General features: G+C 44.4%; 3 protein-coding genes and 1 pseudogene across 3 annotated transcripts; all 4 read left to right on the top strand.

Moving 5' to 3' along the window:
* The first annotated feature begins 6,640 nt into the window (after positions 1-6,640).
* LOC109760931 (F-box protein At5g07610-like) lies at positions 6,641-8,098 on the top strand (annotated as a pseudogene).
* Positions 8,099-11,874: 3,776 nt separating this feature from the next.
* On the top strand, positions 11,875-13,816 carry LOC109760926 (uncharacterized). Its single transcript, XM_020319722.4, has 2 exons — positions 11,875-12,177; positions 12,258-13,816. Exons 1-2 carry the CDS (start codon positions 12,010-12,012, stop codon positions 12,573-12,575), a joined length of 486 nt encoding a protein of 161 aa, XP_020175311.1. The 5' UTR covers positions 11,875-12,009; the 3' UTR covers positions 12,576-13,816.
* A 2,350-nt stretch (positions 13,817-16,166) lies between these two features.
* On the top strand, positions 16,167-18,087 carry LOC109760932 (F-box protein At5g49610). Its single transcript, XM_020319725.3, has 2 exons — positions 16,167-16,437; positions 16,518-18,087. Exons 1-2 carry the CDS (start codon positions 16,270-16,272, stop codon positions 17,715-17,717), a joined length of 1,368 nt encoding a protein of 455 aa, XP_020175314.1. The 5' UTR covers positions 16,167-16,269; the 3' UTR covers positions 17,718-18,087.
* A 2,910-nt stretch (positions 18,088-20,997) lies between these two features.
* On the top strand, positions 20,998-22,404 carry LOC109760930 (F-box protein At5g49610-like). The gene is made up of 2 exons (XM_020319724.1): positions 20,998-21,003; positions 21,235-22,404. Exons 1-2 carry the CDS (start codon positions 20,998-21,000, stop codon positions 22,402-22,404), a joined length of 1,176 nt encoding a protein of 391 aa, XP_020175313.1.
* Positions 22,405-23,374: the final 970 nt, after the last annotated feature.

Consider the following 23,374-nt stretch of genomic DNA (forward strand, 5'->3'; position numbering starts at 1 on the left):
AAAAGCAAAGTGCCCACAAAAGTTAGACAAATGTGAAGCTTTTGAGCGTGTGAGAGGACCTGGTGCTTCAATGTCATCGGTGATTTTCTCAATTTGCACTTCGTTTGCAATGCGAGGATGAGCTGGTTGTCGTCGAGGAATTTGATCAATATTTTCTTCAGCACCATTTTCTTCAGCACCATTTCCTTCAGGTGCATTAGCTCGACGTTCTTCATGTTCCGGAATGAATTCTTCAGCAGATTCTTCGGTCGGAATGGAATCCTCAGTAGCCTTGAACTTGATAGTTTCCTTAGGTGCTGGTCCATCTATCACATAAAGTAGGTGCTCTCTTTGCGAGCCATTAGTTTCATCGAACCGCACATCTACAGTTTTAACAACTTTGTGGTGAACGTTGTTGAAGACTCTGTAGGTGTGCGAGTCCTTTCCGTAACCAAGCATAAAACCTTTATGTGCTTTCGGTGCAAATTTTGAGTTGTGATGAGGATCTCTAATCCAACATTTAGCACCGAAGACTTTGAAATAACTCACATTGGGTTTCTTGTCAGTGAGAAGTTCATAAGCAGTCTTCTTGAAGAATTTGTGAAGATATACCCTGTTGATGATGTGGCAAGCAGTATCAATTGCCTCAATCCAGAAACGACGAGGCGTCTTGTATTCATCAAGCATAGTGTGAGCCATCTCAACAAGAGTCATGTTCTTGCGCTCCACAACGCCATTCTGCTGAGGAGTATAAGGAGCAGATAACTCATGAGTAATACCAAGTTCATCAAGATAGTCATCAAGACCAGAATTCTTGAACTCAGTTCCATTATCACTTCTGATGTGCTTGATCTTCACACCAAAGTTGGTTGAAGCCCTCGAGGAAAATCGTTTGAAGACTTCCTGCACCTCATGTTTGTAAGTGACAATATGTACCCATGTGTAACGAGAGTAATTATCAACAATAACAAAGACATATAGAGATGCATCATTTGTAACTGCAGAATAATGGTTAGGACCAAAGAGATCCATATGAAGCAATTCAAATGGTCGAGTGGTAGTCATGATTGTCTTCGCTAGATGTTTGGCCTTGGTCATCTTTCTAGCTTCACAGGCTCCGCATAAGTGATCCTTGAGGAATTTGACATTCTCAATGCCAATGACATGCTTCTTCTTCGCAAGCGTCTGCAAATTCCTCATGCCTGCATGTCCGAGTCATCGATGCCATAGCCAGCCTTCTGAAGCTTTTGCAAGTAGGCATACGGCTGGTTGTGGTCCTGTAGAGAAATCAACAATATACAAGTCTCCTCTCCTAAAGCCTTTGAAGACTTTGGAATGGTTAGCTTCCATGATCACAACACAACGATACTTGCCAAAGACAACAACCATATCAAGATCACAAAGCATTGAGACAGACATGAGGTTGTATCCTAAGGACTCGACAAGCATGACTTTGTCCATGTGTCGATCCTTTGAGATCGCAACCTTACCTAGACCCAATACCTGACTTTTGCCTTTGTCAGCGAAGATGATATGCTTCAGATGCGATGGAGATAAGGGAGCATCCATCAATAGATTCTTGTCACCAGTCATGTGATTTGTACATCCACTATCGAGGACCCACTCATTGGCTTTGGGTTGATCATCCTGCAGATGAATTAGTGCAACTTACGAACTCATATACTTCATCAGTGAAGAATATGACATCAAGTTCATCAGATCGATTTCATCAAGTAATAGAACAGATAAAGCAATATGAGGACGTGAGAATGAAAGTTCATTTCTTCATGATTAGCCTGCGTCCTTTCAGGCAATTTCAGGTCTCCAACAAATTCTTCAGACGTTTGAGCACGTCTGGAGACCTGACCCTGCATAAGAGATTAGTTCTTTTTCTTCACCACCCACATCTGAAGGGGTGGCAAAGAGTTCATCACTCTGCGAGCTCCATATGAGAAAGGTGGCATAGAAGCCAGTCCATTTCGTTTCACATAAGAGGAGTTAGGATAAGCATATGAATAAGCAGAGAAATTCTTCGACGACTTATGAACATAATGGTTAGAAGAATAATGCTCATATTCATAGCCCTTAGCTCTTCCCTATGAAACAGAGGTGTTAGCACGATGATATTCATATGAGGACTTTGATCCTTTTGAGGAATTTGATCAACGTGAGGAATTTGGTCCGTATGAGGACTTGGATCCATATGAAGAATTTGGTCCATATGAAGAACTTGATCTGGGGTTCCTATTCTTCATAGGTGGTGTCATGAGGACATTCACCTGAAGACTTTCAAGGCACCTTTTGGGAACCCAGATTTTCTTCATAGGGGAACCGTTCCTGCAGTTAGTGCCAACATACCTAGCAAATACTTCACCATTCTGATTTTTGAACAGTTTATAGTTGGAGTCAAATGACTCATCAGAAGAATGAGGAGATTCACACGTAAAGCGAGATAAATTGGATGGATCAACTGGAGGTCCCTTTGCAGCAACCCATGAGGTTTTGGGGTACTGCTCAGGCTTCCAATAAGTACCATCAGCATTGAGTTTCCTCTCAAAGGCAATACCCTCTTTCCTAGGGTTCCTATTGAGGATCTGCTTTTTAAGCACGTCACAAAGAGTCTGATGCCCCTTGAGGCTTTTGTACATGCCTATCATATACAATTCCTTCAGCTCTGCATCATCAGTGATACTAGCAATGTTCTCAGATGAGGAATTAGTGATAGCAGAGACAGTTGAAGAAGTTGTAACATTAGAAGCATTTGAACATTCAGGTGAAGAATTAGCAGATTCACATTCAATGCACTTCAAACATGGAGGAACAAATTCTTATTGAGTAGCACTGATTTGTTGAGCAAGTAATGAATCGCGCTCCTTCTGAAGATCTTCATAACTCACTCTTAGCTTTTCAACATCTTGCTTTCTTTGAAGAAATTCATAAGAAAGCTTCTCATGATCAGATAAGAGAGTGTTATGATGACCTTGAAGGTTGTCAAACCTAGACTGAAGTCTCTGAAGATTTTCAGTCAAGGTTTTAGTGCGATCCATTTCTTCACCCAACATATCATCACTTTTGTCTAGCATGTTTTGAACCTTTTCAAAAGCCTTTTGTTGTTTCACAGCAATCTTAGCAAGTTTAGAGTAGCTGGGCTTGAGATTTTCATCAGATTCATTCTCACTTGATTCAGAGGAGGTATATTTGAGTACCTTGGCACCCTTTGCCATGAAGAAATAGGTGGGAGCATAGTCATCATTGCCTTCATCAGCCTTGTTGGTGGAGCCATTTTCTTCGGAGTTGAAGATAGACATGCTGACGAATGCAGTAGCGAGAGCTAGACTCGCCACACCAGACTCGGATTCCTTAGATGCCTCCTCTTCCTCATGTTCCTCAGATGCAGCCTTAGAGTCCATTTCCTTGCCAATGAATGCCCGAGCCTTTTTGGAGCTGCTCTTCTTGTGAGATGAAGACTTTGAAGATTTTGATGATGAAGACTTTGAAGATTTCTTCTTCTTCTTCGCGTCATCAGAACTGTACTCCTTGTATTTCTTCTTCTTTGATTCCTTTTCCCACTGAGGACAATCTTGAATGTAGTGACCAAGTTTCTTGCATTTGTGGCATAACCTCTTCTTGTAGTCACTGGATGAGGAATCATTGCTCCTTGAGGATTTTCCAAAGCGACCACGTCTTGAGAACCTTTGGAATTTCTTCACGAGCAGTGCTAGCTCCTGGCTCAGTTCTTCAGGATAACCAAGGCTACTACCAGAATCTTCACCTTCAGATTCAGAGACGACCTTGGCCTTTAGGGCACGTGATCTGCCATAGCTCGAACCGTAGAGATCTCTCTTCTCAGCAAGCTGGAACTCATGAGTATTTAGCCTCGCGAGGATATCAGCGGGATCAAGTGACTTGTAATCAGCACGTTCTTGTATCATCAGTGCCAGAGTATCAAATAAGGAATCAAGCGATCTCAGCAATTTCTTCACCACCTCATGGTCGGTGATGTCAGTGGCACCAAGTGCTTGAAGCTCATTTGAGATGTCAGTGAGGCGATCGAAGGTTTGTTGAACATTTTCATTGTCGAGTCTTTTGAAGCGGTTGAAGAGATTGCGAAGAATGTCAACTCAAGAGTCACGCTGTGTTGAGACTCCTTCATTGACTTTGGACAGCCTATCCCAGATAAGCTTGGCAGTTTCCAAAGCACTCACTCTTCCATACTGCCCTTTGCTCAGATGGCCACATATGATGTTCTTCGCTTGGGAGTCGAGTTGCTTGAATCTCTTCACATCAGTAGCATTCAGAGAAGGTGTGACTGAGGGAACACCATTTTCCACAACATACCAGAGATCGTTATCAATTGCCTCAAGATGCATTCACATCTTATTCTTCCAGTAGGGGTAGTCCGTCCCATCGAAGGTAGGACACCCAGCAGAGACCTTGATCATACCTGCGGTCGACATAACTAAAACTCCAGGCGGTTAAACCAAAATCACACAGAACAAGGGAGTACCTTGCTCTCATACCAATTGGAAGTGCGTTATATCGACTAGAGGGGGGTGAATAGGCGATTTTTATGAATTCTTCACTGAGAAATTTGCGGGTGAGGAAATTCCTTAGCGAAGAACTACTTGCAGCGGAATAAGTACTCAAAAGTAAACATAACAGAACATAAGCATGGTCATCACGATGAAATGAAGACAAGCACAGAGTATAGAAAGCGTAAACACAGGATAATACAGGATGAACACAAACAGACTGGAGAATTTGAACTGAGGAAATTGAGAAAGTCTTCAGTCAAAGTATTCAAACACAGATAAGAACAAGTGTACAACACAGTTATGAGGAAATGAAAGAGTTGAGGAACTAGAACCAGTAAGCTTGGTGAAGACAATGATTTGGTAGACCAGTTCCAACTGTTGTCTCAGTTGTACGTCTGGTTGGAGCGGCTAGGTATTTAAACCTGAGGACACACAGTCCCGGACACACAGTCCTCACCGTATTCTCCTGGAGCTAAGGTCACATAGACCTCGCCCAATCACTCGTGGTAAGTCTTCAGGTGACTGCCAAACCTTCACAGACTCGGTCACTCGGCGATCCACAATTCCTCTTCGATGCTCTAGACCATGACGCCTAACCGTCTGGAAGAAGCACAGTCTTCAAAGGTAACAAGCATCGGATCCACGCAGGATCAATCTCTTCAGTGATGCTCAATCACTTTGGGTTTGTAGGTGTTTGGGTTTGGGTTTCCTCACTTGATGATTTTCGCTCAAAGTCCTCGGAGGATGGGTTGCTCTCAAATGACAAGTGTCAGTTTCTCTCGGAGCAGCCAACTAGCTAGTGGTTGTAGGAGGCGGCTATTTATAGCCTAGGGAGCAGCCCGACATGATAAGACATAAATGCCCTTCAATGATATGACCGTTAGGTGGGTAGATATTTTGGGGCAGCTGGCGCGGAGCACAGCAACGGTCGGAAATTTGAGTATCAAATTCCTCAGGGCTATCATGTTCCTCACTGTGTAGGCAATCCGCACTGGCGAATTCCTAACTCCTCAGTCACAACTAATTCCTCAGCGACCAGAAGAACTTCGTCTCTGTCACTGAAGAAATTGACTGAACTGTATGAGATTTCCAATGGCTTCACTCGAAGGGATTGGTAGGTGTAGGATTTTGATTTGAGCATCACATGGAAAATTTTCCTTAGAATTTCCTTGACCCCCTTTAACAGTACGGTGTTTCCTATGACTCAAGAAAGAGAAAATGAAACTACAAAAACAAAAGTCTTCACGCTTCATGTTCCTCGAATGGATACCTAATCTTCAAGGTCACACCAATTTCTTCACTTTCAAAGTCTTCAGAAAGTCTTCAGAAATCCAAAATCTTCAGTCGAAGATATTCATTTTTAGGGGTCGACTTTCTCTGTAAATATCAAACTCCTCATAGACTTATAGACCTGTGTACACTCACAAACGCATCAGTCCCTTAACCTATGAGTCTTCAATACACCAAAATGACTAAGGGGCACTAGATGCACTTACACCCGCTCCCCCACCCCCACCCCCTATTGTCGCAGCACGGCCGATGCTGCAAGCGATGCTGCGGCGCCGCCACTTCAATGCCCTTTACCGCAGTTCCATTGTGTTGCAACAGAACAACAAGGTGCGACAGGAAGCTATGGTTGTGAGCAATGACCGACGAGCCTGGCAGAGCGACGACGCGTGGGAGAGAAAGGACGAAGCAGGGATGAGCGTTGTGTTTTGGAAGAATGACGAGAGGGGCCTGACGCGAGGATGCTGCGTTGACCCTTCCGACGGCCACACAGCACGGGATCAGACGACTCGTGACCTGACTGATTTCCGCAGCCGCCTTTATTTTTTCATCTCAAAGGTTCTAATTTTTTAAGGGTGTCTCAAAACTTAAGTTTTTTTTTGAGACATCTCAGAACTTCAAGTAACACTTGAAGGGCGGGCTCAGAACATATTAGAACTAACTATTTGGGCCGAACTCACCAGCACAGCCCGTTTAACGATTCCATTCTTCTCATGAGGTATTGACGACGAACCAACCCGCCGCCGCTCGTCCGTTCCCCTTCACAAACCCTCGACGACGCGAACTGTGCCGCCGGCCAGTGACGGTCCCCTGCCGAGGGTGCCGAACCGGAGGTGGCAATGCCGCCAGGAGGAAGAGGCAGGGGCGGGCACGGGCACGGGGAACCGGCGACCGCCCACTGAGGCGGGGACGACGAGAACTCATCCCGTTCTTCACCCCGGCCGCCGTTACCGTTGCCGCCTAGCCTCGCCGTAATTTCCCAGCGTCTGAGGTTTGCTCCCATCCTCCTTCCAATCTTACACGTCTATGAGATGGCACTGGGAACCTGAATGAACTGTCGCCACCAATTTTAGAAGGAGCAGAAGAAGAAACATAAGCATGTGCAGGAGGAGGAGGAGGAGGAGGAGCAGCAGAAGCCCACGGCGAGCTTCCCGGAGGACATTCTCATCGACATCCTGTCGCGGGTGCCCTACAGGTCGCTGTGCCGCTTCAAGTGCGTGTCCAAGGAGTGGCTCGCCCTCTGCTCCGATTCCGACATCCGCAAGAGGTCACCGCAGACCTTGTCTGGCTTCTTCTACTTCGATCACGGTCGGAAGACAATGCGCCCTGGTTGGCGTTTCCAGAATTCGTCTGGGAAAGGTGCTCCCATGGTCGACCTCGACGATCTCCCTTTCTTGGGCAGCACATATAAACATTTCGCCGTCACACAATGCAGCACCAGCCTTCTCCTCTGCCAATGCTGGATATCACGCCCTCCTAGGGACTGCGGTTGGAATCATCGCATAGATCTAGATCCGTGGCTATTTGTTAGATGGCCCGAGGTTGCGGAATTCGATTATGTTGTCTACAATCCTGCTACTCGGGAGTGGACTGTGTTGCCTCCTATAGAGTTGCCCGGCCACCTTTCGTGTTCCCGCCCAGGCAAGTACATCTTGGGTTTTGACCCGGCCACCCCGTCCCGCTTCGTTGTGTTTGTGCGCCTGGACACAAATTATGGCATGTCCACGAAAATGATCTACTCATCGGAAACTAGAGGATGGACTTCCATGCAGAGTCAGCGTGATGATGTTGGTGTAAATCCTGTTAGTAATTTTGGAAGAAGGCATAGCACCTTGTTGAATGGCACTCTGCATTTCCCTGCTTATGATTCGATAGTCACATTGGACATGAAAAGGAATGCTTGGAGGGAAATTAAAATGCCACCTGGCATGACAAACAACTATGTTCGTGCTTTCATTGGGCAGTCTCAGGGACACTTGTATGCTTGGCATATAGAGAATCGATATGATGGTCAACTCTCTGTTTGGGTTCTTGAGAATTATGATAGTGGTCAGTGGACCCTAAAGTGGGTAGTTAATTGTTTTGAACTGTTCGGAAGGGATCGTCTCGAAAACGGTAAGTCCTACTCAATGTTTGCAATTCATCCAGAATGTAATTTGATTTTCCTGACTGACGGTAGGGAGAAGATACTATCATACAACATGGATAATCAGAAAGTCATATGCACTTCTGTAAAATTGTCAAAAGGTCTACCCTACACTCCCTGTTTTGCGGAATGGACTTCAGATGGTCAGTGAAGGTTCACACATTTAGCATGGCTCCAGTGTCTTAGTAAACATCAATTATTGGGTATATGCCAAATCACTAGTAGAAAACAGGGCTTTGGTTCGGCCAGAAAAGAGCATTAATCCCGGTTGCATTATGAACCGGGACTAATGTGAGCATTAGTCCCGGTTCGAGCGGCTAGGGCACCGTACATGCATTAGTCCCGGTTCAAATGGGACCTTTAGTCCCGGTTGGTGCCACGAACCGGGACTAAAGGGTGCGATGCCCATTAGTACCGGTTTGTGGCACCAACCGGTACTAAAGGTTAGACCTTTAGTCCCGGTTCGAGCCACCAACCGGTACTAATGGGGTTTGAGGCATTAGTACCGGTTCATGCCACGAACCGGTACTAAAGGTCCCATTTTCAAACTCTAACCCCACCCCCCCCCCCCCCCCCCCGCGCGTGGATCGCGTTTTCAGTTTTGTAAAAAGCAAAAGAAAATGATAAAAACTTCAAAAATTAAAATCCTTCCAGATGTAGTTATGTTACTACATGTACTAGTTAGGAAAATTTAAAAACTTAAATTTGGACATGTTTTGCAAAAAGTGTAGGGAAAATGTAAAACGGCTATAACTTTTGCATACGATGTCAGAAAAAAACGTATAATATATCAAAATGTTCAGCACGAAAATCTGCATCCGATTTTGACAGCCCATGGCCTGTTTGCAAATTTTTAGAATCCTCAAATTCTAAAAGGAAAAAAAGTTATGCTCAAATTTCTGTTTTTTTTTATTTTTGTTAAATCTGGTCAAACTATGGTCAAACTACTTATTCAAGAAGTATTAGTGTTACTAAATAGTTATTCAAGAATATTAGTGTTACTAAATAATTATTTCAGTTTTTTTGAATTTTGGTCAAATCTGGTCAAACTGTGGTCAAACAATGGTCAAACTAATTATTCAAGAAATATTAGTGTTACTAAATAATTATTTCAGTTTTTTTGAATTTTGGTCAAACTATGGTCAAACTGTGGTCAAACTATGGTCAAACTACTTATTCAAGAAATATTAGTGTTACTAAATAATTATTGTTTTTTAAACAATAGTTTCAAACTCAAACAGTGAAATGTGTGACTTCATGCTCAAGCTAAATTCCTGAGGGTTAATAGGATTGACATCTTACTATTGTCAGAAAAACAATAAGTGCAGACTTGGAAACGAGGGAGAATAGAACCCGGAAATTAAGTGTGCTCAAGCTGGAGTAGTGAGAGGATGGGTGACCGTCCGAAAAGTTAGATGATTTGAAATGATGAGGGGTGATTAGAGATTAGAGGTTAAATTGAGCAGTGATGAGGGGTGATTAGAGATTAGAGGTTAAAATAATTCAGAAATTTGAAAATCAAAAAAATTTCAAATTTTTTTTTCAAAAAAAATCATAAAATTTCCTTTAGTACCGGTTGGTGTTACCAACCGGGACTAAAGGTGGACCTCCAGGCAGCGGCCATGTGGAGGGCCTTTAGTCCCGGTTCGGGAACCAGGACTAAAGGCCCTTTTTCTACTAGTGAATATTCTAGTTGAAGATGTGTGTTGGATAAGCCTTAAATGCACTTATGGGTGCATGTTGTTCTGGTTCTTTGAGCAATGTTGGTTAGCCATGAAGAATTTATAACTGACCCCCCGATGAGAATGTTGAGTTATAAGAAATGAACCTAGTCTCTTGATGTATTTGCTTTCATGTAATAATTATTGATGTCACTCTTTTAGCTCCTCGTATGGAAGAAATGCGAGATAATATATTCTGTGTTTGGAATGTTTAATTTCCTGGAAGCATATCTTTAGTATGCAATTTGCTATCCACCAATGGTCCAATGCTAAAAATTGATCTTGCCTTGTTTTTATGCAACTCCATCTGGATTGGCTTTTCCATGTACGTTACAGCATATACAGACTTACAGAGGGTGTAAAGAAAGCTTGGTTTCCTTTATGAAACTTGCATAGTCCTCCATTGATGGTACCAAACAGTCTACTGCTTTACAAGCCTACTGTCATATGCTACGTACTAAGGTAGCTTCAAATTTGTAGCTCGTCACTTTAACTCATGCACCTCTAGTGTGTATGCAATTCTTGTTTCGATTGAGCTGCATCCATGGTGGTGTGAATTGTATCTTCCCATTTCTGGCGTATCCCCAGTCCTCGCTGCAGATCGCCAAACATTTCTTTGCTGGAACAGTGCTTACTGCTAGTCTGCTACTGGAATTATGCTGCATCCGAACTTCTTTGCATCACCCGGCATGAAGCTCCGTTCTCCTGAATGGTCCCTGAAACCTTCTTCCCGCCAATGAAGCTTAAGTGCAAAAGCGTGGGTGGGCTATATATATATCTGAATTTTATGAAATGGTGTTGTGTGACGTGTATGTAAATCTGTCGATGAGCTCTTATTTTGTAAAATAACCAATCTCTTACCTCACAAAATAGTCAATTTGATCGCTATGTCTCTAAATATGCAACTACGAGCTCTTATATAGTGCACCTGAGCAACTACGAGCCGGGAAGATTTTGCATATGGTTAATGGTTTCACGAAGTACATGATCCAGATGAGAGAACCAAACTACTACTAGAGCTGAAAGAAAAGACAGCTTCTAGTTTATAACTAGCACATTCACTGAAGATTGACAACTTTTTCCTTAAAGCAAAGCAAAGAACTAATTTGCGTAAATTTCGCTCCGTCAGTTGCATATACGCACGGCCAAACTGAACCTGCTGCACCTTGGGAAGATCAGAAGGGCGGAGCTATCAGGCAGAGTTCCAATAGCACATAGTCTGAGAATCCTATAACCATCTACCAACGCATGCCGTCCACCTCCTCATTTTCCTGACACACAACCGATCACCCTCAACTCTCCGGTTCGGCCGAATTTGGCCTCTCACTTGTGTGCCCCAATACCAGGTAAAATTAATCCCCCATAACAGTCAAATGGGTCGACACTAGTTCTATTATCACATGGCATGGCGCAACACGACTTAGTTTTGTAGCCATATCGGTCCCCGTAAGTGTAGATTTCGTCCCTCTTATTTTTCATGATGTGAATTGCCTTCCTCCATCCACCACCACCACCACCATCTACAATCTCTACTAAAAGCGGAGTTGGGGATGCATTGGTACGTACGTCCAACTCCCCCTTCAATTGACCCCTCCTCCCCACGCTCTACATTAACTCAATCGAATCAAATTAAATATTACCAAAACCTCCACTAAATAAATAAATAAAATATTATCTTTCCCTACCCATACCCAAATTAAATCAAATCTTTTCAAAACCTCAATAAAATTATTATTTTTGTCTTTCCTACTCATACTCAAACCAAATCATATCAAAATCCAGAATATGATGTGTGTAAGATTTATGTCGGACACGATTGATGTTGAACCAGTAGAATGTGCAGGCCCCGTTGCAATGCACGGACAATTAGCTAGTATCATGTACAATTACACCACATCATCGATTGACTCATTTCACTTGTAGGACCTCAGAGATATTAAAATTGTACTAGTTTGGTATCAAGGGGACGTCGTGATCGGAATATTTTACGCTCAAAGGTGGCTCAAGAATTAAAGAGTTTGCGGTTTTCATGACGCCATTTTGATCATGCGAGTTTGCCAACAACATGACATGAGATTCGTAAATAGCATCTTTTTTTTACCTCTTCTTTTTTTAGGGATTTGTAAGCATCTGCCCAAACAAGTCTCCATATGACGGGCTCAATTGGGCCGACCAAGCAAGTCCACGGCTCTTTCTTCTCACAATCGAGCCCAAGTAAAAACCAACCAGTGACGACGACACAAGTCCAACGCCGCCGCCGCCGCTCTGCTCCATTCCCCTTGCCAAACCCTCGCTCCACCTCACGACCTGTCGGCGGCCACGCTCAACGAGCCGAGCCGCAATGCCTCCAGGAGGAGGAGGAGAAGGAGGACGAACGGGCGAACAAAGAATCGGGGAGCAGGACCACCCGCCGGCGACTGGCCACGAGTGCCGCGACGAGGAGGCCGCATCCCGCTCGCCGCCGACGCCGTTGCGGCCTTACCTCGCCGCCACTCCGGTCGCCTCTCAGGTGTGTTCCTCGCCTCTTGTATTCTTCGATCCGTGAAATCGATCCGTGACCTAAATGAAATGTCTTTACCACATCTTTAGAACAAGAAGATGAGGCGGGAGGATGAGCAGCAGGGGGAGGAGGAGGAGCCCCCGGCGAGCTTCCCGGAGGACGTTCTCGTCGAGATCCTTTCTCGGGTGCCCTACATCTCGCTCTTCCACTTCAAGTGCGTGTCCAAACAATGGCTCGCCCTCTGTTCTGCCCCCGAAATTCGCAAGAGGTCGCCGCAGACCTTGTCTGGCTTCTTCTACTTCAGTGCCGGTTGGCGTTTCCAGAATTTGTCTGGGAAAGATCCTCCCATCGTCGACCCCAATCTCCGTTTCTTACGCGGCAGCTATAAGTATTTCAGCATCCAATAGTGCAGCGCCAACCTTCTCCTTTGCAAATGCTGGACATCCCGCCGTCCTAGGCAATACGGTTGGAATTTTGTCCCGAATCCAGGGCCGGGGCAATGTTTTAACTGGCCTGAGGCTAAGGAGTTCGATTATGTTGTCTGCAATCCTGCTACTCATCAGTGGACTGTGTTGCCTCCTATAGAATTGCCTGATGGCCTTTCGCGTTTCAGCCTAGGCAAATACTTTCTGGGTTTTGACCCGGCCACTCCTTCCCGCTTTGTGGTTTTTGTGCCCCTGGACACATATTATGAATATGGCCTGTCCGCGGCCATGATCTACTCATCGGAAACTGGAGGGTGGACTTCCATGCAGAGTCAGTGCAATGGTGGCCGTACATATCAGGTCGGTGATTTAGAAAGCACCCTCCTAAATGGCATTATGCATTTCCCTACTCGATCTTCATCAATTGTCACAGTGGACATGGAAAGGAATGCTTGGAGGAGAATTAAAATGCCACCTGGCTTGCCAAACAACTATGGCGGTGCTTCCATTGGGCAGTCACAGGGACGCCTGCATGTTTGGGAAGAGGATCAAGATGGTTGCCAACTCTCTATTTGGGTTCTTGAGAATTATGACAGTGGACAGTGGACCCTAAAGTGTACCATTAACTGTTTTGAACTGCTTGGAAGGGATTGTTGCAAAAATGATGAGTACTACTCGATGTTTGCAATTCATCCAGAATGTAATTTGATTTTCTTTACTGATGGAAATGACAAGATATTATCATACAACATGGATAATCAGAAAGTCCATGTTATCTGCGCTTCTGAAGATTTCTTCAAAGGTCTGCCACTCCCCCTACTGCCTTACGTACCCTGTTTTGCGGAATGGGCATCAAATGGTCAGTGAATGCTTAACATACCTGGTACGGCACTAGTGTCTTAGTAAAGATGAGCTGTGGGGTATATGCCGAATCTTCTAGTTGAAGCTGTGTGATGGATAAATCAGACATGCGCTTCAATTTGTATTTTTTCTTTTCTTTTAGTGTCTAGGTGCATACCCTTCTTTTTCTTTGAGCAATGATGTAGCCATGAAGAATTTGTAACCAACCCTCCAATGGGAATGTTTAGCTGTAAGAATGAACTTAGTCATTTGATCTATTTGCTTCCATGTAATAATTATAGATGTCGCTCTTTCAGCTTCCCTATGGGGCAAATGTGAAACAATATATTATATATGCTTGAAATGTTTAATTTCCTGCAAGCAAATCTTTATTATGCAATTTGCTACCCACCATTGCTAAATATTGATCTTGCCCTGTTTTTAATCACTAGGTTGATTTATTTGTTATCTCTTTCTGGATTGGCTCTTCCGTGTAAGCTACAACATATGCGGAGGGTATAAAGAAGGCTTAATTTCCTTTATAAAGCTTGCATGGTTTTTCCATTGATGGTATCAAACAGTCTGCAGCTTTACACACCCACTGGAGAATTTAGTTCAATCGAGTCATAGTTACATATGTTGTGTTTCCAATTCTTGTTTCGATTGAGCTGTATCCATGCCTCCATGGTGGTGTGAATTGTACCCTCCCATGCCCAGTCCTCGCTGCAGACCGCCAAACACTTCAGTGCTTACTGCTAGCCTACTACTGGAATTATGTTGCATCTGAACTTCTTTGCATTGCCTGGCAATGAAGCTCCGTCCTCCTGAATGGGGGCTGGAAACCTTCTACGTTCTACCCGCCAATGAAGCTTAAGAACAAAAGCGTGGGTGGGCTATATATACATCTGAATTTTAGGGGATACTGGGAGACTAATATTTCTTGACATCAGTCAGAGCTGAGGTGTTGCGCATATTATTCAAATTGAGCTGCTGCGACTAAATGATGTGAGACGGTGGCATATATGTCCAGCTGTACCTGTAAATAATGCAGGATATTCGCTTCACTGGAAGAACGTGTATGTTGTTGCTTTGATCTTTGATGTGCCGGTTCTCCTAATGAAATGGTGTTGGGAGATTTGTATCTAAAATTGTCTCCTAATGAAATGGTGTTGGGAGATTTGTATCTAAAATTGTCAATGAGCTCTTATTTTGCAAAATAGTCAATTTGGTCACTATGTCTCTAAATCAGCAAAATTGCCAGCTACTCCCTCCGTTCGGAATTACTTGTCACAAAAATGAATCGGAATTACTTGTCACAAAAATGAATGTATCTACAACTAAAATACATCTAGATACATTCATTTTATGGACGATTGATTCCGAACGGAGGGAGTACTGAATACTGATGCCACCAATTGAGTCTGGCACTAGCGGTGCATGTATATAGTGCACCTGAGCAATTACGAGCTGGGAATATTTTGCATATGGTCAGTGGTTTCATGAAGTACATGATCCAGATGAGAGAATCAAACTGCTACTAGAGCTTAAAGAAAAGACAGCTTCTAGTTCATGATTATAAGTTTATAACTAGCACATGCTCTGGAGATTGTCAACTTTTTTCCTTGAAGCAAAGAACTAATTTTGCGTAAATTTCGCTCCTTCAGTTGCATATACGCACAGCCGAATTCAACCTGCTGCACCTTGGAAAGATCAGAAAGGCAGAGCTACCAGGCAGAGTTCCAATAGCACATAATCTGAGAATCCTATAACCATGATCTACCAACGCATGCCGTCCACCGACACACAACCGATCACCCTCAGGCCTCAGTTCTCCGGTTCAGACGAATTTGGCCTCTCACTTGTGCGCCCCAATACCAAGTAAAATTAATGGGTCAACACTAGTTCTAATATGGCATGGCATGGCGCAACACGACTTAGTTTTGGAGCCATATCGGTCCTCGTAAGTGTAGATTTCGTCCCTCTTCTTTTTCATGGGTGTGGATTGCCCTCCTCCATCCACCACCACCACCACCATCTACAATCTCTACTATTGAAGCGGAGTTGGGGATGCATTCATACGTCCAACTCCCCTTCCTTCCCTTGACCCCTCCTCCCCACGCACTACATTAACTCAACCGAATCAAATTAAATATTATCAAAACCTCAACTAAATAAATAAAATCTCGTCATCCCCTACACATCTCAAATTAAATCAAATCTTTTCAAAACCTCAACAAAATTATTATTTTTGTCTTTCCTACTCATGCTCAAATCATTACCAAAATCGATGGGTGTAAGATTTATGTTGGACACAGCGATGTGGAACCAGTAAAATGTGCTTGCCCCGTTGCAATGCACGGGCAATTAGCTAGTATCATGTACAATTACACCACACCATCGGTTGACTCATTTCACTTTTAGGGCCTCAGAGAGATTAAAATTTTAGTTTGGTATCAAGGGGACGGCATGATCAGAATATATTACGCTCGAAAGCGGCTCAAGAATTAAAGAGTTTGCGGGTTTCATGACGCCGTTTTGATCATGCAAGTTTGCCAACAACATGACATGAGATTCGTAATTAGAAAAAAAAAATACCTCTTCTTTTTAGGGAATAATAATAAGCATCTGCCCAAACAAGTCTGCATATGTATGACGGGCTCAATTGGGCCAACCAAGCAAGTCCACGGCTCTTTCTTAATCGAGCCCAACCAACCAGTGACGACACAAGTCCAACGTCGCCGCCGCTCCTTTGCTCCGTTCCCCTGGCCAAACCCTAGCTCCTCACCAGACGACTTGTGCGGCCTGCCGGCGACCACGCTCGACGAGCCGAGCCGCAATGCCTCCTGGAGGAGGAGGAGGAGGAGGAGGAACGGGCGAACTAAGATTCGGGGAGCAGGACCTCCCAACGGCGACTGGCCACGAGTCCCGCGACGAGGAGGCCGCATCCCGCTCGCCGCCGACGCCGTTGCTGCCTTACCTCGCCGTCACTCCCGTCGCCTCTCAGGTGAGTTCCTCGCGTCTTCTGTTCTTTGATCCGTGAAATCGATCCGTGACCTAAATGAAATGTCTTTACCGCATCTTTAGAACAAGAAGATGGGGCGGGAGGATGAGCAACAGGGAGAGGAGGAGACCCCGGCGAGCTTCTTCCCGGAGGACGTTCTCGTCGAGATCCTGTCGCGGGTGCCCTACGTCTCGCTCTTCCACTTCAAGTGCGTGTCCAAACAATGGCTCGCCCTCTGCTCTGCCCCCGAAATTCGCAAGAGGTCGCCGCAGACCTTGTCTGGCTTCTTCTACTTCAGTGCCGGTTGGCGTTTCCAGAATTTGTCCGGGGAAAGTCCTCCCATCGTCGACTCCAATCTCTGTTTCCTACGCGGCAGCTATAAATTTTTCAGCATCAGGCAATGCAGCACCAGCCTTCTCCTTTGCAAATGCTGGAAATCGTGCCATCCTAGGCAACGCAGTTGGAATTTCGTCCCGAATCCAGAGCCCGGGCAATGTTTCAAATGGCCCGAGGCTAAGGAGTTTGATTATGTTGTCTGCAATCCTGCTACTCAGCAGTGGACTGTGTTGCCTCCTATAGAATTGCCTGACGACCTTTCGCGTTTCAGCCTAGGCAAATACTTCTTGAGCTTTGCCCCGGCCACCCCGTCCCGCTTTGTGGTGTTTGTGCCCCTGGACACATATTATGCATATGGCCTGTCCGCAGCCATGATCTACTCATCGGAAACTGGAGGGTGGACTTCCATGCAGAGTCAGCTTGATTGCACTACATATTTGGTTAGTGATTCAGAAAGCACCTTCCTAAATGGCATTATGCATTTCCCCACTTCATCTTCGTCAATAGTCACAGTGGAAATGAAAACGAATGCTTGGAAGAAAATTGAAATGCCACCTCGCATGCCAAACAACTATGGCCGTGCTTCCATTGGGCAGTCACAGGGACGCCTGCATGTTTGGGAAGAGAATAAAGAGGGTTGCCAACTCTCTATTTGGGTTCTTGAGAATTATGACAGTGGACAGTGGACCCTAAAGTGTACCATTAACTGTTTTAAACTGTTTGGAAGGGATTGTTGCAAAAACAATGAGTACTACTCGATGTTTGCAATTCATCCAGAATGTAATTTGATTTTCCTTGCTGATGGAAATGACAAGATATTATCATACAACATGGATAATCAGAAAGTCCATGTTATCTGCGCTTCTGAAGATTTCTTCAATGGTCTGCCACTCTGCCTACTGCCTTACATACCCTGTTTTGCGGAATGGACATCAAATGGTCAGTGAATGCTTAAGATACTTGGCATGGCACTAGGGTCTTAGTAAACATGAGCTATTAGGTATATGCCGAATCTTCTAGTTGAAGTTGTGCGATGGATAAATCAGACATGCGCTTCAATTTGTATTTTTTTTCTTTTCTTTTAGTGTCTAGATGCATGCGCATACCCTTCTTTTGCTTTGAGCAATGTTTTAGTCATCAAGAATTTGTAACAACCCTCCAATGGAAATGTTTAGTTCTAAGAATGAACTTAGTCATTTGATCTATTTGCTTCCATGTAATAATTATGGATGTTGCTCTTTTAGCTCCTATGGGGCAAATGTCAAACAATATATTATTATTATATATGCTTGAAATGTTTAATTTCCTGCAAGCAAATCTTTATTATGCAATTTGTTATCCACAATACTATTGATCTTGCCTTGATTTTATGCATCAGGTAGATTTATTTGTTATCTCCTTCTGGATTGGCTTTTCCATGTAAGCTACAGCGTATGCAGAGGGTATAAAGAAGGCTTAATTTCCTTTTATAAAACTTGCATGATTTTTCCATTAATGGTATCAAACAGTCTGCAGCTTTACACACCCACTGGAGAATGTAGTTCAATCGAGTCATAGTTAACATATGCTTGTCTTTCCAATTCTTGTTTTGTTTGAGATGCTCCCATGACCATTTTGTTTGTGTTCATCGATTCTGGTTAGACTGTTGAATTTGGATTTTCCAGATCAAAACTGGAAGGATGAGAGCCATCCCTCCTAGGGACGGTTCAGCTCCTAGAGTTGCGGTAAAGTAAAAAAGAAACTGGTTCAATCTTTCGTCAAACTGGAACAGTCTTGGATCTGGTTATCCTTGTGTATGCCGGACAACGGCAGGTGGTAACTATTGTTTAGGATGGTTCCATTTTTATGCAGTGACAGCAATACTAGTATCCCTAAACAAACTTTGCAGTTAAGTGTTCAGATGGAGTATTCGGGCAAGTTCCGCCTACCGGTTCCAATTCTGAGGGTGCGGTGGCACCTTTCGTGGCTAACGAGATCTGCCAAGCAAAGACGGAGCCTAAATACAATCTTCTTTTTTTGCTTGTCTCATCCTCCATAAGGCGTCTTTGATCGCAAGCGGTGCGAGGTTGGTCCCATGATCAAGCTTGTAAGCTTCGCGACATGGATTTTGAGATAAATGATCAGATCTGCACGAGGCTGCCTATTCTCTCGAAGTGTTTGAGGGGATTGACCTCCAAGGGGACAATTCCAGGTGGAATTTGATTTCACAACCCTTTGAAGGCCTATGCCTTTTTTTTTGAATGATTCGAAGATTGCCCCCGCGCGGTTTTGAAGGCCTAAGTCGGAGCAATGGCCTTTCTGTGAAATCCTCCTGTATGTGCTTTGAATGGATGGATGGATCGAAAGAAACTGCAGGATGAGGTGATCGGCGGCTTGTGTGTTTTTGGCCCTTCTTTTGGTTTTATCTCCATACATAAATTTCTTGTTCTTTTACTCCTTAATGAAATCGACAGAGATAAGCCTTGCACGTAAAAAGAAGTTGTTTGGGGTATCCTACACAATGAGTGATGGCCACATTAGTTATATTGATGTCATTTACAAGATGGATCATGATGCATCTCTAAGAAAGATTTGTCTCGACTTGTATTTTAGTTCGATCTACAAAAGGTAATCAAAGGTGAAGCATGATAAATGTTTACCACGATATTTATAGGTTTGTAGTTTCACTCCTTTGTCATGAGTAGTGAATTAAAGGGGGTTTTGAATTTCATATACCCCCACGAGTGTATGTGTTTCGCATCTGGGATGGGTGCTCAGCTTCCTCAAGAGTTCCTAATTTTATTTCTAGAGACCTTTTACGGTACATCAAAATAATATGAGCCGTCCATTTCAAGTCATTTAATGGACTAGATCTACTGATACTACTAGAAAGAATGAGTAGTATATTTTGTTTAAGGGGTAAAATTGGAAGACTTACAAAGTAAATACCAAAACTCTACACGCATTGAGAAATCCGTGTGTTTTCTTCTCGGGTTATCCTGCTCCCACGGGACTGCAGGAACCGGTCCGTCTCAATACTTTCCGGCGGATCCTTGCCAGACGGTATTTTTGCCAAGGAAATAACCATGCACAAAAGTTGATTGATCAGTGTCATGAGGCACTAGTACGTCGATGATTAGCTGATTGTTTTCCCGCGATCAAGCGGCGGCTGCGGCCGCTGCACACAAGCGAAGCAGGCACTAGTATGTCGATGATTAGCTGATTGTTTTTTCGGTGATTAAGCGGCGCCTGCGGCCGCTGCACGCAAGCGAAGCAGGCACAACTGCGACGACGGCGCCACTACTCAGGACGCTACAGCGGCGGCTCCGCGGCCTGCTGGTTGATTCGATGCCTGGCCGGTGACTTGGATCTCCAACTTAATGGCACGGAGGCTAGCTCTTCTGATCGATTGTTGGACATGCGCGTTGATGACCGGCGATGGCAACGACTAGGCCTCAGGAGGATGGTCACCGACACCGCGTGGAATTTTACTAATTAAGAAAAAAAAGACAAAACTACCCCGCTAATCAACGGTTGAGATGATTCAATACTACTCGGTTTCATAGGTAGTACGATGCACCGTAAAAACTCTCTATTTCTATACCTTGCAAACAACATTAACATAAAATGTAGAGCATCTATGAAGCCATTGATTAATTAATCCACATAGTTCCAGTGTCTTAGTAAACATCAATTGTTGGGTATATGCCAAATATTCTAGTTGAAGATGTGTGTTGGACAAGTCTTAAATGCACTTATGGGTGCATGTTCTTCTGGTTCTTTGAGCATTGTTGGTTAGCCATGAAGAATTTGTAACCGACCCTCCGGTGAGAATGTTTAGTTATAAATATGAACCTTGTCACTTGATGTATTTGATTTCATGTAATAATTATTGATGTCACTCGTTTAGCTCCTTGTATGGAGCAAATGTGAGATTAGTATATTCTATGTTTGGAATGTTTAATTTCCTGGAAGCATGCAATTTGCAATCCACCAATGCCAAAAATTGACCTTGCCTTGTTCTTATGCAAATCCATCTGGATTGGCTTTTCCATGTACGTTACAGCATATACAAACTTACAGAGGGTGTAAAGAAAGCTTAGTTTCCTTTATGAAACAGTGCAACTTTACAAGCCTATTGTAATATGCTAGTAGTTAGTACTAAGGTACCTTCAAGTTTGTAGCTCGTCACTTCAACTCATGCATCTCTAGAGTGTTTGCAATTCTTGTTTCGATTGAGCTGTGTCCATGGTGGTGTGACTTGTACCATCCCATTTCTGGCGTATGCCCAGTCCTCGCTGCAGATCGCCAAACACTTCAGTGCTTACTGCTAGTCTGCTACTGGATTATGCTGCATCCAAACTTCTCTGCATTGCATGGCAATGAAGCTCCGGATGATCGTTTCAGGAGCACGGAGGAGTGGTGGTTAACAGCGAGGAGGGCAGTCCCAAAAACTGTGCGGCGCAACTTTGACACCATGAGCAGCAGGGGGAGGAGGAGGAGACCCCAGCGAGCGTCTTCCCGGAGGACGTTCTCGTCGAGATCCTGTCGCGGGTGCCCTACGTCTCGCTCTTCCACTTCAAGTGCGTGTCCAAACAATGGCTCGCCCTCTGCTCCGATCCCGATGTCCGCAAGAGGTCGCCCAAGACCTTGTCTGGCTTCTTCTACTTCAATTTCGGCTGGCATTTCCAGAATTTGTCCGGTAAAGATCCTCCCATCGTCGACCCCAATCTCCGGTTCCTACGCAGCAGCTATAAATTTTTCAGCATCCAACAGTGCAGCACCAGCCTTCTCCTTTGCAAATGCTGGAGATCCCGCCATCCTAGCCAACACAGTTGGAATTCTGTCCCGAATCCAGGGCCCAGGCAATGTTTCAAATGGCCTGAGGCTAAGGAGTTTGATTATGTTGTCTGCAATCCTGCAACTCAGGAGTGGACTGTGTTGCCTCCTATAGAATTGCCTGACCACCTTTCGGATTACCGCCTAGGCAAATACTTCTTGAGCTTTGACCCGGCCACCCCATCCCGCTTTGTGGTGTTTGTGCCCCTGGACACATATTATGAATATGGCCTGTCCGCGGCCATGATCTACTCATCGGAAACTGGAGGGTGGGCTTTCATGCAGAGTCAGCACAATGATAGCAGTGCATATTGGGTTAGTGATTCAGAAAGCACCTTCCTAAATGGCATTATGCATTTCCCTAGTCCCTACTCGATCTTCGTCGACAATAGTCATAGTGGACATGAAAAGGAATGCTTGGGGGAAATTGAAATGCCGCCTGGCATGCCAAACAACTATGGTCGTGCTTCCATTGGGCAGTCACATGGACGCCTGCATGTTTGGGAAGAGGGTCGAGATGGTTGCCAACTCTCTATTTGGGTTCTTGAGAATTATGATAGTGGACAGTGGACCCTAAAGTGTAATGTTAACTGCTTTGAACTGTTTGGAAGGGATTGTTGCAAAAACGATCAGTACTACTCGATGTTTGCAATTCATCCAGAATGTGATTTGATTTTCCTTACTGACAATAAGGAGAAGGCATTGTCATATGATATGGATAATCAGGAAGTGCATATTATCTGTGCTACTGGAGATTTCTTGGAAGGTCTGCCTTACACTCCGTCTTTTGCGGAATGGACATCAGATGGTCACTAAAGGCTTGCAATACTTAGGGCGTGTTCGGAAGCCCTCCATGGCCAGAGAATCTTCAACTCCGACGCCACAAATCCAGCGCCAGCTTCTCGCAATCGATCCCGGATTGAGCGATCCGTTCGGCATCACGACTTCTCGCTCGGACGAGGTAGCGAGCCTTTTTTTGAGACAAACGAGGTAGCGAGCCTGAAGCCCATGAAATCACCCCTTTGTGGCCCATCAGGAGCAGGCTAAGCAATCCAAAAGGTTTGGAAAAGATGGGCTGGGCCATAGGCCTGGTGGGGGAGGGACTGCCCGCGGCAAGAGAGACGACATGGAGTGAATCGGTACGTGATGCTTTGGTCGAGCGAGTCACTTGGCGGTGGCAGGGCAACGTAATTCTCTTCAACTCCAACTTCCTCGTTTTTGTGGAGCTCGATTTTTCCAACTCCACCGATCCTGCAAATTTGCACTGTGCCATTCGCCCGCTTCTTTCTGGAATAACCAGGAGTTGACCCGTTCGGGTGTGCTCCGGGCTTGGAGGCAAGGATTTGAGAAACCAGTGGGCTGCCGAACACGCCCTTAGCATGGCTCCAGTGTCTTAGTAAACATCAGTTGTCGGGTATATCCCAATTCTTGAAGATGTGTCTTGGATTAGTCTTACGTAGCCATGAAGAATCTATAACTGGCCTATTTGCTTTCATGTAATAATTATTGATGTCACTCTTTTAACTTCTCGTATGGGGACAAATGTGAGATAAATATATTATCTATGTTTGAAATGTTTATTTTTCCTGCAAATATATCTTTAGTATGCAACTTTATATCCACCAACCTTTAATATTGATTTGCCCTGCTTTTATGCATTAGGAAGATTTATTTGTTATGTCCTTCTGGATTGGCTTTTCAATGTATGTTACAACATATACAATGGGTATAAAGAAGGCTTAGTTTCCTTTCAAGTATGAAACCTGCATGGTCTTTGACTGGTGAT

This window comes from Aegilops tauschii, chromosome 7 (genome assembly GCF_002575655.3).
Source record: "Aegilops tauschii subsp. strangulata cultivar AL8/78 chromosome 7, Aet v6.0, whole genome shotgun sequence".
Lineage (NCBI taxonomy): Eukaryota > Viridiplantae > Streptophyta > Magnoliopsida > Poales > Poaceae > Aegilops > Aegilops tauschii.

Excerpts from the sequence above, each read along its gene's own strand:
- LOC109760932 (XM_020319725.3), top strand. The coding sequence starts at position 16,270 with ATGCCTCCTGGAGGAGGAGGAGGAGGAGGAGGAACGGGCGAACTAAGA. Across the intron at positions 16,438-16,517 it reads TCACTCCCGTCGCCTCTCAG|AACAAGAAGATGGGGCGGGA; the intron begins GTGAGTTCCTCG and ends CCGCATCTTTAG.
- LOC109760926 (XM_020319722.4), top strand. The coding sequence starts at position 12,010 with ATGCCTCCAGGAGGAGGAGGAGAAGGAGGACGAACGGGCGAACAAAGA. Across the intron at positions 12,178-12,257 it reads CCACTCCGGTCGCCTCTCAG|AACAAGAAGATGAGGCGGGA; the intron begins GTGTGTTCCTCG and ends CCACATCTTTAG.